We start from the raw sequence: 14,519 nt of genomic DNA, 5'->3' as shown, positions 1-14,519 counted from the left end.
ACTGGAAACTATGACCCTCAGGTTTTTAGGGTTTCTAGAATCTTTGCCTTAAGACTGGATTGGACCTCTGACTCCGCCTAGCCTCTGAAAGTACACGTCTCTGCTCTGTCCATCTGGTTCCAGTGCAGAATTGCTCCTCTACTGGATGTTCACACCTTCCTGCAATGTGTTCTACGTATACAACCTCCCTTTGTCCCTCCTGTGGCTCCGTGGGATTTGTCGGTGGTTATACACGCACTTCAGAAGTCTCCATTCGAACCCCTGGAATCAGATGTCAAATAGTTCACTGTGAAGACTGTTTCTTCTGGCTATAGCACTTGCCCATAGGGTTTCAGATTTAGGGGCACTCTCCTGTCGCTCCATATTTCTAATCTTTCATCCGTACAGGGCTGTTTTCCGAACGCACCCTGGCTTCTTTCCCAAGGTGTTCTTTCGTTTCCACATTAATGAGGAAATTGAGGCTCCGGCCTTTCAATCACCAGACCTCTCGGCAGGTGAGGCATCTTTGGATGTCGTCCGTACTCTGAAGATCTACGTGGACCGTACTAGTTTCATCCGGAAATTGGACTCCCTCTTTGTCTTATATGGATTCCACAAGAAGGGAAGGCCAGCTAACAGACAGACTCTGGCCAGATGGCTTTGCATGACTATCTCACAGGCTTACACGCAGACTGGCCTTCCTGTGCCCGCTCATTCTACTCGCTCTGTGGGTCCCTCTTGGACAGCCTGCCGCTGCGCATCTGCCGAACAACTATGCAAGGCGGCATCTTTCCACACCTTTCTTAGGTTCTATGCCTTTGATACATTTGCCTTTTAGGATGCTTCCTTCGGGTGCCGGGTACTCCTCTCAGGAGCATCCCTGTCCTTGAACAGCTGCTTAGGGACATCCCCATTGTCTCCCTGTGGAGCCCTATGCACCCTGAAGAAGAAAAGGAGAGTTATGGTAAAACTTACCCTTAACTCTTTCTTCGAAGTCCACAGGGCGCCCGCCCTGACGTACCTGGCTTCCATGGGATTCTTCTCTTGGTCACTTGTTTCCTTTGTGTGAGAGCGTGATTCTTCAGTGTACCAGTCTTCCTTGTCTCCTATCCTGCTCCTGCCTTGATCTTGTTAACAAAACTGATTTGCCTTCAGGATGTGGGTGGGAGTTTAGGGGTAAGGACCAGAGCATTCTGGCATAGGAAAAAGCTTTGCTTTTGGTGTCCGGTCCTCCAAGTACCACCTACACCCCTTTGTATTCCTGTGGACCCTATGGACTTCGAAGAAATGAGTTAACCAGGGTAAGTTTTTATTTATTTTTTTACCATAACTCTCTCCATATTTTCTCAATTAAAAAAAAAAAAAAAATTAGGGTGCGATTCAATTTTTTTTTTTAACAGTCCATAGCTTTTGTCTCTAAAATGACCTGGAGCTAGTCAATTATTTTCGGCGCCCATCACTTATTGCGGAAACCCAAAACAATTGAACCACCCCCTTAGTGTTATACCACTTTTCCACTGCTAAAACCCAGGTTATTGCTGTGTCAACCCGGGTCACGGCTCAGTGGAAAAGGCTCCTAAGAAAAGAATCCCAGGTTGACCTGACCCTGCATTTCTTCCGGGTCTCTCGCGGGTAAGGCCCTGGTAAGGCTCGGTGGAAATGACCCATCCAACCCGCGTCCCGTGCACAGCATAGGGAGAGCCGCATTTCCAAGCACATGGAGATGTTATCTCCAAGTGCCGGCAGAGGTAAGCACTGGCAATATCCTGGGTTCCGCCTGCGGTATTAACTGGGTTCAAGCTGCTGTGACACGGCTTGAAACCCATGTTCAGTGTCCCGGGCTGGACCCAGTATTTTGGTGAAAAAGGTATAACTACCACTTTATAATGTACCTTTTAATACACCGTACATACAGCTAGTGCCAAAATCCACATTTCCAAGTACAACTATTCCCACCAGTTGATGGACTAGCCAGGACTTTGTGCTTGCCTGTCTATTTTAATCATTGTAATTTTGTTTCATAATGTATTAATATCTGTAGGGAGACATACATTATAAGCAAAAAAAACAACTTACAGTAACTTATGACAAGAGTGGGGGTAAGAAAATGAGTTTGGAAGGAATGTTACCGAGTCCTCATGTTCTAAATATTCCTCTCAAACCTAGCTGAAGTATGTTTGTGATTTGATTATCTTTCCAGATATAGCAAACTGTCTAGGTAACAGCCTATGTTAATATATGTTGTCTCCTGCCAAAATGTGTGCCTGTGGAGATCCATATTTAGTGATCCAGGCTGGTTTTGAATTTATCACAATTTTTCTTATAAAATTCCTTCAATCACTGTCAATTTCTTCTTCCTCCACTAGGGGGCACATGTATCACTCTGGGTATAGCCTGGAGAGGCGAGTCTGGACACCAAATAGTTATTTTCTTCCCAGCAGCCCCCAGGCTCCCTCTTCACTATAAAGGAAACTATAGGTTTGTGTAGTAGGGTGTATGGTTGTACCTCTAGCTGCTCTACAATAACCTCTTGAAATCATGAAAGGGTAAATAGATGGTGGTGTGCAAGCACTCTGAGGTCCTGTTGTTAACTCAAAGCAATGTATCTATTATAAAGTTTCTATGATGCATGTTGTAGGGCTATAGTGAACAATGTCTAATATATAAAGTCCTGGGGGAATATTTACTAATGTGAGTTTTTAGAAGTGGAGATGTTGCCCATAGCAACCAATCAGATTCTACTTAACATTTAACTAGCACCTTCCAGAAGATAATAGCTAGAATCTTATTGGTTGCCATGGGCAACAGCTCCACTTCTAAAAACTCTCACTTTAGTAAATTTACCCCCTGGTGTGAACCACCTAGAAAGACTGTGGGATGGGTGTTCTGTATAAAGTAGTGTCCATTATACAGATGTGCCCACATACATCTATCCTCCGTGCGCTACAAGTCGCGCCACACAACACGAGAGCTCAGTGTGACTCTGTAGCGCCGAGCGTCTTTTTGTGCCTCTTTTTACCTTCAAATGCGTCTTATTCTCACAACGATGTGAATAGACAGCACAAACAGCTTCTGCCGATTAAAATGATATGCAGCATGCCTATGTTCTCTGTACGTCTGCGGGTGTATGTGCATGCAAAACGCTGCTTTACAGCCAGACACTATAACGTAGCGTTTGCATGCAGATACAACCGCACTTGCAGACAGAACATAGGCATGCTGCATATAATTTTAATCAGCAGCTTGTGCTATCCAGTTGAATGGTTGTGCGAATAAAACTAATTTGAAGGTAAAAATACGCTCGGCGCTACCGAATAACGCCACAACATAGCGTGACTAGAAGGGCTGTTTAACGCGCAAGGAGGCTAGATGTATGTGGACCCATCCGGTCAGGTTTGTATAAACTTGGGTCTGAGTTTTCATCTGTGCATCAATAGGATGTGTTAATTAATTCTATATAGACTGGTAACATGTATCAGTACATATATAATGTCTTCAAACTCCTTCCAATGGGCTTAGCATAGGAGGACCCAGACTGCAGCCGGACGCTATGGGGACAGGTAAGGCGGGTCACCACTCGTGGTAGCAGTCATGCCTCCGGTCTCAGGAGACAGACCGGAGGTGCTGAGTGTGGTCGCAGGCTCTAGCCGCCGTGATCCACTAGACCACCAGGGACAATTGGTGCGGGAAACCAGCATCCCGGGGGTTAAATAATCAGCCAGGGGAGACAGCTTTCCCATTACAGCGGCTCCTCTCCTCCGGGCGCCTTTCCTCTAAGGTCTGGCTTCTCTGCGCTGTTCTCCGGCCACGCCCCCTCTGAGGTCTCCGGCGGCCATTTTCTTCAGTGGTTCAGTCGCCGCTCTTACAGGACACCGCGTGGTCCAATCCCCCTGCGTACCTCTCTTGGGTCAGCGTATGTAGCGCTATAGCCTACCTACTACAGTCTGTGTAGTTGAGTGTAGTGCCAATTTGCAGTGTGATTTCTTCGTTGTATGTGACTTATGCTAGCGCTGCCTGTTTTTCTTTTTTTCCTAACTGTCAGCATATATCTATACCTTTTCTTTAATTCTGCCCTAATACAGGTGTAGTTAGGGTGGTTCCTATACCTCACATATATTTATATAAAGTAATATTTGTGAGGTCGGTCACATACTGTTGTGTGCTGCACTTTGCCATATTTAGGCAGAGGGCTCCTGCAGCTTACCCAAGCATCAGACAGGACCAGTGTATTGCTATCCTACTAGTATCATATATACTCGTGGTTGCATTGCACCTCATATTACTTTACAGATGTCAGATAACGAGCACACTTCTACACCCATTCTGCTATGATCGATATAGTTATCGTTTTTATCGTCCTGTAATATCTGACAGTGTTGTACGCACCATAAGAGATGAGGATACCTCCGTTGACCACTGGGAGGCGCTGAATTACCTGTGGGCTCAGACATAGTACCGGGATAGAGGGCATTGACGTGGACAGTTATCTCCGACGGAAGTGACGTTTGCGGTCCACCTTTAACTTCCGGCGTGCGTTCCAAACGCCGGAGATGCTTGTCAGAACTATCGATTAATCGTTTTTTTTAACCTCTTTTTGTGTTTTTAAAAGAATGTGTACATTCAACACACGTTGCCGTACATTTTGGGAACTGTTCACCATCGTAAAAGCCTCTTTTGGAAATCTGAGTAAAAACTCCACCCCCATTGACGTCATCAATATCGAATAATAGATTTATATACATTGTAATGTTTCAGAAAATGATGTGTAATGGCATTTAATAGCAAGTAATGTTGACACACTTATGCTGGGTACACACCTAAAGATTTTCTGTCCAACTAGTTGATTGGTTGGAATGAAAATCTGGTAAGGGATGAAAGCAAATGACAATCAGCAATTTGCTCCCAAACGCCGGAAAATGGACAAACTGTTGTTTGAACAAATTGTTTAGATGAAACATTTAACAAACTTGTCTGACGACCATTTTCATCTGTTTTCTTGGCATCTAGGAGCAAATTGCTGATCACCATTTACTCCCATAGGTTAACAGATTTTCATTCCAACCAATCAACTAGTTGGATGATTGGACAGAAAATCTTTTAGGTTTGTACCCAGCAGCATAGGAGTTTGGTGTATTAGATAGGTATTCCATGTTTGTTATGGTGGTCATGTGATCTAATTCTAAGGGGTATAAATATGGCCCTTACCACTGCTGTTCCCTACACTTGGAGAAAGGATTTTGTGCCGAAACGCGTCACTGCATTGCCACGTTTGATTATCTTGCGGTCTGCACATTCATTCTATCCTAAAGGACTCTATATGGATAAGAGCTATGCATGTATACGACTAAATAATTTTTTCAGTGTGGATATAGGAGTGTGTCCCTATAGGAAAAAGGGAACGAATCTACCTTTTCATTGATATTTATATGTTTTATTTATATGTGATTGGTGGTGTATGTTAAGGGGGGTATCCACTACCGGATCTGAAAACGACTGCACGATTACGAAATTGTAATCGTGCAGTCATTTGTCAGTTGTGTGATGAGCCTGCACTGAACGAGCAGACGTTCAGTGCAGGGTCATCAACCATCTGGAAACATGCTGAACCTGACGATATCGTCAGGTTGACCAGCATGTTGGAGAGAACATAGATGTCTAAACGACCAGCGGGCACGCGCATCGCTGGTCGTTTTGGACATTTTTGCAATAGATTTGTGAACGATTTGCAAACGATCAAACTATTATCATTCATAAAAATCGCTAAGTGGGTACCCCCCATTACACCGAATAAAACTTGCACTTTTTTTTTTATCTGTGGAATACCTATTTTTCTCTGTGTTTGACTGAGTAAGACCTCCACCTGTAAGAATTACAACAGCCTTGGGCTATAAAAAGACTACTAAGCCGGTGAAGGATTGATCATTACTGCAAAAATATACCTTTTTATGTGAACGTCTAATACTTACCTCGGTAAGTGCGTTGGAGGGATCTCGTTTACTGTGGATTGGCATATAGATCGTGGAAACTCCCCATCTGTCTTTCTTCCATGTATTGTGTAAATGGCGAGGAAGATATCGCTTAGTGTGGACTAAAGATTTCTGATACACATCTCACCACACACAAACTGATGTTCATAAGAAAACAGCGCTTCTTTTGGTCTTTCCATTTGTTTTATAAAGATTGTATTTGACTTTAGTGTAAGCTCTAGGAAAGGACGGAGCTGCTGTATTTTACACGCAGGTTGTGAATTTATATTGTTTTAACAATCTATTACCCAGTTTGTACCCTGCTTAAGCAGCCATCATGACCTAGCCCACAGGTTCTCAAACTCGGTCCTCAGGACCCCAAACAGTGCATGTTTTCCAGGTCTCCTCACAGAATCCCAAGTGAAATAAATAAGCTCCATCTGTGGATCTTTAAAATGTGTCAGTGAGTAATGAATACACCTGTGCACCTGCTGGGTGACCTGGAAAACGTGTACTGTGTGGGTGGGGTCCTGAGGACCGAGTTTGAGAACCACTGACCTAGCTAATTCACCCTTATTCTGGGAAGTGCTGTGAGCAAGATTCCAGCATTTCTGGAAATGTTTCTGCATGTCAGGATGGAAGTGCTGTTGCTTGTGCAGAAAAAGCTGGTTACTTTGCGTGTCAGTGACTTGGGTGTCATTTGCAGGTAAGAGCAAGTGCCTTTAAAAGCAAAATATTTATCAGGTTTTATACCGCTAAGAAATATGTTGTTGGAAATATTGCTCTATTTACTCCAAACTTTTCTCATATTAGTATATTTTCTTATCTCGGTCCCCAGGTTCTGGCTTGGAATGTCCAGTATGTAAGGAAGATTATACAGTTGGTGAAAATGTGCGACAACTGCCTTGCAATCACTTATTTCACAATGACTGTATCATCCCCTGGTTAGAGCAGGTAAGTGTGTGGAAACATATTTTCTTGAACAAGAGAAGACTTCTGTCTTGCTGACTTCAGGAATATAGCTATCTAAGAGATCTATTTACTAAGATTTGGATGGAGATTAAGTTGATGGAGATAAGTTACCAGCCAACCAGCTCCTAACTGTCATTTTTCAAACACAGCCTGTGACATGGCAGTTAGGAGCTGGTTGACTATTACCTGATCTCCGTTTACTTTAGCTCCATCCAAGGCTTAGTAAATAGACCTGTAAATTTCTGAATAAGGTTGGGACATACTGTAGTTCTAATGCACAGATTATTCTGAATAAAGGGTCAAATTGGCCCTGGGTTAAAAGACCTACACTATGAAGGGGGAGGAGCTCCTGTGGCCAGTGCACCTCATGAATTATCACCCCAATGTCTCCCTAAGTACATAAAACTAGAAAAATTGCATAATCTTGTGAGAGAACTAGAAATGCCATTTTCATACTTATGATATGCCTTTTTTTATGTGGGGGCCTGGAGTTCCATCCACCCCATTGTTAATCTGGCCATGCAGAAGAGGTTTATAACATTATTTATATAAAGGCCTGCTCCAACTCTGTCCTTTTTAGTGTAATTGTCCTTTTTAGTATAAATTTTCTGCAGAAACTTTGTTTTCTCAACTGTTTAGAGCTTGTATATCTGTTGGCATAAAATTATCTTCACTTCCTACAGAACATTAAGGTCTGCTTTTAGACACCTCATTGTTGCAAACTTTAGTTAACAAAAGCATAAATTTGAGGAAGTTGGGGGTGTTCAGTGCCAATAACTTTTTTTTTTTTCATTTACTTTTCAGCAACTAATTATGTAAGCTCCTTTGGCTTTTGTATTGGACTCCCACCTTTTTCCCATTGAGTAGGCTTTGTTTATTCCCTGATAAAAAAACAATAGCAGGCAAAATTGCATCGTTATGCCTAACCATACACATATTTTAGAGAAGTACAACATCTCTCTATAATAAGCGAGAAAGCCTGTCTGTTTTTAGTCTATGCACGGTCAGAGGTTTGGACCCAGTACCACCAAATTTGGCATGGTGGTGTAGTTTGACCGACCAGGATTAGGGTCACACAATCCCTAAAAATGGGGACACTTAATACATGCATGCAGGGGGTGTTTCTCGATGAACCAAATTTGTTTTTCACAGTTGGAGACAGCATGGTCTCAGTCTCTGCATTGGCTACGGGCGTGTCAGAGCTGCCGCGGCTCCACTGACAGAGAGCTCTGATTGGCTGAGCTCTCTGTCTGCAAATGATAAAGGTAATGCAGAGGGAGCTGCTACGTATGCTTCAGTGGTGACCCTCCTCCTTCTCAGCTATCGATAATTATGCTGATGTTTATGTGTATGGGGGGGGGGGGGTGTGTTTGTGTGTGTGTGTATATATACATGGAGGGTGTGTGTGTATATATACATGGAGGGTGTGTGTGTATATATACATGGAGGGTGTGTGTGTATATATACATGGAGGGTGTGTGTGTATATATACATGGAGGGTGTGTGTGTATATATACATGGAGGGTGTGTGTGTATATATACATGGTGGGTGTGTGTGCTGTGTGTGTATGTAGGGTTGGGTATGAAATCCCGGCTATCGGGTTGCCGCTGTTCAGAATACCGACTGCGCCATCCCGACAGCCAGAATCCCGACACCCATAGGAACTAAAGGTAAGTATTTTCCCTACCCTAATCCTCCCTCCCCGGTGCTTAAACCTACCCCTCCCCCCCCTTCCTAATGCCTAAACCTAACATCTCCCTGCCCACACCCTAATACTAACCCTCCCCCTAGTGCCTAACCCCGCTAGCTAACCTCCCCCTAACACCTCGATACTTAGCTTCGGGATGCCGACGGTCAGGATACTGGTGCCGGGATTCCGACTACATCCCCTATAAGTAAGTATGCTTATAAGTCGTGCGTGTAAGCTGTGTTTTTACGCGTGTTTATATGTAATGTATGGAACCGCCCCTCCTTAAGCTGGAGCATACACGGCAAGATAAAATGTCTGTCAGACCGACAGAAATTTTATCTGGCCAGCTGCAGATGTCCGCGACATACACTGTGAGATTTCTCACAGTGTATTAGCCTGACATCTGCGCTCCGCCCCCGGGGGAGGAGACATTTCCCTGTTCCTTCCATGGGAAGGAACACGGGAAATGTCTGTCTGTCTGTCGTCCGCAGCTGGGCAAACACTGCCCGATGCGGCCGGCAGTTTACCGGTAAATATCGCATCGGACAGGCATGCTGGACAATCCGGCATGCCCGACTGACCGGTCGCTCCCCCACATGCTACAATTATCGGGACGATCAGCGGATATCGCGCGGATCGCCCGATAATTGTAGTGTGTATGGCCAGCTTAAAACATCCTGCATTTGCCACAAATGTATCCTTTTAATCTCACAGGCTGAGCAAACATGCAAGGGCGTAACTAGAACTTTGGGGCCACAGATCTTAAAAGGGACCCAACCCCGAGGTAAAAAAAACATACATTTGCCCCCACACAGAGTAGTACCCCTTATATCATTAATAAACATTATGCCACGCAGTAATGCCCCTTACACTTTCTGCCATACTGTAATGCCCTTTACAGTTTATGCCACATCGTAGTAGTGCCCCATATAACACATTATTCCACACAATAGTAGTACCCCTTACGCATTTTTCCACACAGGAATGCCCCTTAAATATTATGGCCCCCCCAACAACTCTCCTCCCTGTGTCCCTCCAGCAGCCTTTCACCTCCTCCCTATTTGCCATCAGCAGCCTGCAGATGTGGATTTGGTGACGGGCTGCCAGCTAATACAACTGGCGCAGCGGCAGGCATGGGCAGACGATTCCGGCGCTGTTTGAATCTGGTGTCAGTTGTGAGTCAGTCGGGGCTTGCAAACCGGCAGCCAATCAGTAGCCAACACTGCTGATTGGTTGCTGGTCTGCGAGCTCTGATTTCCTCACCACCGACAGCGCTCTCCCTCCATGTCTGCATGCCAGTGTATCAGCTGTAATCAGCTGGCGGCCCGGCACCATATCAATACTGCTGACACCCGGGCCCCCTAGGTGGCCATGACTGGACCAGCCCACCTTGTGTGCGCGACTGGGTGCAGGGAAACAGCGGACCACAGAATTGGCTCTGGCACCATAGCAGCCGCACCCCTTGCACCCATGGTAGTTACGCCACTGTTTGCGCGCATGTTAGCAGGAACAATGGATTGGGGTTATAGGCGAGGACAATGTAAACAAATAAAGGCTGCAGGTGTACTTCAGGGTCAATTATTTAACCCAGGCAATGCCGGGTATCCCAGCTAGTTTAAAATAGTTGTTGTATGGAATTTTGTGGTTTCAAACTAGAATTCCACAATATGTAGAGATTTTTTTTTTTTTTTTTTTCCTTCAACAAAGTAGCTTAGTTTTATTTCTACAATGTAACCTACATATTATGTATGACTCCATTTTGTGGACTCAACCAGTATACAGCCTATCAATTTGGTAGGAACCATTGACATCACTGACCAATTGCTTGGATAATGTTTGTGCCCTGACTGAAGTTCATGATGTATTGGTTACTAGTGCTACATTCTCATGACTATTTCAGGCAACAAAATGATTGCCCTGGCTAATTATTATAGTAATAGGAAAAGTCAGTGGGTTAGAGCACAGGTTCTCAAACTCAGCCCTCAGGACCCCACACAGCGCATGTTTTCCAGGTCTCTTCACAGAATCAAAAGTGAAATAATGAAACCACCTGTAGATCTTTAAAAATGTGTCAGTGAGTAATGACTGCACCTGCTGGATGACCTGGAAAACGTGACCTGTGTGGGGTGACCTGGGGACCGAGTTTGAGAACCACTGGGTTAGAGAATTGGGCTCCAGAAAAAAGCACGATTGGCTTTAACTTTGATCTGTACAAACTGACAAATGTACACCCTGCTATTGTTTGCAGTTGCAAACAATAGTAAGTGCATGTTCCTAATCGCTGCCATTTTCTTTGAACTTGACTCCTTTTTGGGTGAGCATTTCATATATCCCAGGTGTATTTCTCAGACAAATCTGGCATACCTGAGAGTCCTTGCATGCTGCTCGGACCTGTGTGAAGTTCAAAGAAAATGGGGTAAATGTAGTAGGTTGTGGACTCAAGCATCGACTTGTCCCCTGCAAGACTGCCTGATGTTGTAAAGTAGCAGTTATTTACAAGGAAGAAGCAACCAGGTTTTGGCCTGTGTATCTTTGTGCATTATTAACTGTTATGGTGAATTTTATTTTTTTCAAATTAAACTTGTGTATTATAAGTGATTGCTGATATTAAATCAAAGGAGTTCCAAGCCCTTTGTAAAAGAACAAGTTTCTCTTTGGTTGTTGGTGAACATATTATAATCCACTTTTTTCTTCTCCATAGCATGATACATGTCCTGTGTGTAGGAAAAGTCTCAGTGGCCAGAACACAGCTACCAACCCCCCAGGTCTAACGGACATGAATTTCTCCGCCTCGTCTGCTTCTTCCTCATCCTCAGCATCCCCCACTGATGAAAATAACTCTGCCAATAATTCCTGAGTACCAGAGGGTGGGGAGCAGTTGCCGGGCACCCGCTCCTTATGTTGCCCTCTCGCCTGCTGCTTTAACACTGCATTCAGAGCCGAAGGAAAACCCTTACAGGGGTTACTGAAAAGGACACTTCAAGGCTCCTGGGGGTTGAGTTTGAGTGTCTCTTCCTCCTTCCCAAGTGGAGCAGCTGGGAACCAAACTTTCATCAACTTTATTTTTATTTTAGTTTTTCCTTACCTAAAGTGTGACATCTAGCTCAAAAATACAGAGTGGGTGTGTGGTTTTTTTTTTTTTTGTTTTCTTTTTATTATTTTTTTTTTAATTTATACTTTTTTTTTTTTTTTTTTTTTTTTAAGGTCTGGCTTTCCTCTTTTAAAATACAGAGGTGCGGTAACTCCTTTTTATCATTTTTATTTTTTAATGCTTTAAAGTTTTTAATCTTTAAATTAAACATGTATGATTGATACTGCTCCTGGTGTGAGCAGTTACTGCACTTTGTTTACAGGACGTGTTTTGTTCCATGGTCTGATAGTTATACCTGCAGAATGTGTCGCTCTTTTTACATGTTGGGAATATTTTAAGCAGACATTAATTTTATAGTTTACCTATGAGTGGGTTATTTTCCATATTGTATTGTACCGTTCATAGGACCTGATTCAGATTTTGGAGTTAGATAAAGCAAGTAAATGTGTACCTGGGCAAACATGTTGCAATGCAAGGGGTGCAAATAAATTATTTTTATTTTTTTTGCATGCAGGGTAAATACTGGCTACTTTTGCATGAAACCCACAAATGCTGGATAGCTTTATTTTTACACTGCAATTTAGATTTCAGTTTGGACACAACCCTCCAAAATCTAAGTCTCTGGACATTTTACATCTGCCTCACCTGCAGTGCAGCATGGTTTTACCAAGATAGTTACTTGCTCTCTTACTCTGTTCCCAAATCTGAATCAAGCCCAGAGTGCGGTATTTATTCCTTTCTTACCGTATTCTTTTTACATGGATTTCCTTCATTAATCGTTTCTCTCTCAGGTAGGCTGCTTGTTGCTACCATGATGAATACAAATGTGTATTGCACTAAGATGCCTATTTTAGTTCAGTTTTCTGGATTTAGTGCAAGACATTTTGCATTTAACTGGTGTGTCTGCAGTCTGTCCTAATCTTCAGTTAAATTGCACAGGTATGGCATGGAAAGTATCTCCATCTAGCAATAAAATGTTCATAATCTGATAACCCAGTCTCCCAACCAAAGGATGCGGTATGTTTATATATTCTTTGATGTAGTCCTCATTGTCCTAAGAATTTAATTGGCAAAGACCAGGAATATGTAGAATAATACATGTGATGGCTACTGCTCTCCATCTCTGCCTGTCTGTTTCTCCACGGTGCCAGGTACTTGAATTTTCCATTGTGATGCCATCTTACAGATGAGTAGGAATTGTAAACCTTTACCAGTGTCTGTCCTTTGAACTTGCAGTTCGGGCTATATTCCATCAGTGAAGTTGGTGCAGTAGAAAATGCTAGATGCTGTCTGTATGTTTCTGAGTTCCTCCTCCCCTGGAGGGCTTTCCACACAGACCTTTGCTAGGATTATTAATTTGGTAAGTGTCCAGGCTTACATTGGGGCAGTACTGTCTTTTCCAGAAATGTGATGATGCAGCACAGAGCATTGGCTGAACAGATGAGCTGGGAGACCAGCTTGTCTTTGGTACACACACTTAAAAAATTCAACAGAATAAACATATTTGCATCCAAAGATGCTAGTTTTGTATGTTCAGTGCTGCACACCAATACTTCTGATCATACCTTCCCTTTTGGACAGCTTGGGAGCATCCTGAATGTCTCCAGTCTCACAAATGGATGAAAAATCAAATGCCATTTTTATACTTTAATTAAATCAGTTTCCTTCTCCTCCACCCTGGTAGCATACATGTATGGCTAAAACGCTGCATGGAAGGGTTAGAGAACCTAATTATCAGGTACATAATAGTTTCTCCAAGTCCAATGAGAGACACTGCACAGCTACCCTTTATGCTTTTGTACTTATTTCTGGTCTTTGTTATTCACTGTTTGTAGCTAGCCTTCCTCTCTCGTTCAGTATTTTTCTAACAAAGCTCAAAGAACAGAAATCCTGGCTGCCTATTGGGGGTATAGAAAGGTGGGGTTTTGAACTTTTCAAGGGAGATTTAAAGTGCTCAAGCTCCTATAGTGCACCTTTCTACTGCAGGCTTTCCACTATACCCCATTGGACGTAGAAAATAAGATATAACCTAATCATAAAAATCACAATTGTTTTCCAGCCTTTTATAAAATGACTAGGTATGGTGGAATGTGATTCCTATACGAGGGTGGATCCAAACGTCTGTGTCCTGTCCATGAATAACAGAGAAATTTAAGTTCCAATGGCATTTATTTTTCGACACTCTATTTACTTTTTTTCTTTTACTTCAATACACTTCTCCCATCGATGCTCCAACCTCTTGATTCCATTCAGGAAAAAGTCAGGTGATTGGTCTTCAAACCAGTTTTGTACAGCAGTTGACATAGTCATCCGAAGCAAAATTCTTTCCAGGAATGTGTACCTTGAGCTTTGGAAAGAGGAAGAAGTCACTAGGCGCCAGATCTGGTGAATAGGGGGCATGGTCAACAAATTCATACCCTGCGGTGTCAATTCAGTATTCTCCATCTTTCAACTTTTAGCGATGTTGTTCTGTTTATTATTATTATCTGAATAAATTGTGCTGTAGTTTTCTACGAAGACCTCTAGTACATACATACAGAAAATCAATACAGGATACATCTACTACTGTCAGGAAACTGAAATTTGGATCCACCCTCGTAAATTTACTACAGCTTTCCATGAATGTCACAAAATAATAGACTGTAATTTTTACGTATTATTTTTACGCTTGGCATCCGGCTCGTCAGACTATGTGGTCTGTCAACTATAAGGGTACCGCCGGGAGACCCGCCACATCTGACACAGGGTAGTGTCCGGGCTTCATGAGCACAGCGACCCCTGACACACCGCGCATCGGAGGCTCGTGGTAGGATTAGTCTT

General features: G+C 43.2%; 1 protein-coding gene across 1 annotated transcript in view; it reads left to right on the top strand.

Annotated features, from left to right (window-relative positions):
- RNF126 (ring finger protein 126) overlaps window positions 1–13,126 on the top strand; it is a 45,308-nt gene extending 32,182 nt beyond the window's left edge. Inside the window, exons 8-9 of the mRNA XM_088460296.1 lie at window positions 6,784–6,899; window positions 11,310–13,126. Of these exons, the coding sequence (XP_088316422.1) occupies window positions 6,784–6,899; window positions 11,310–11,465 (272 nt within the window). The 3' untranslated portion in view covers window positions 11,466–13,126. The remainder of the gene's footprint in view (window positions 1–6,783; window positions 6,900–11,309) is intronic.
- The last annotated feature ends 1,393 nt before the right edge of the window (window positions 13,127–14,519 follow it).

This window comes from Taudactylus pleione, unplaced genomic scaffold, assembly GCF_031769625.1.
Source record: "Taudactylus pleione unplaced genomic scaffold, aTauple2 ptg000044l, whole genome shotgun sequence".
Lineage (NCBI taxonomy): Eukaryota > Metazoa > Chordata > Amphibia > Anura > Myobatrachidae > Taudactylus > Taudactylus pleione.
The sequence above is the reverse complement of the archived record's forward strand: the minus strand, read 5'-3'. Positions and strand labels throughout refer to the sequence as shown.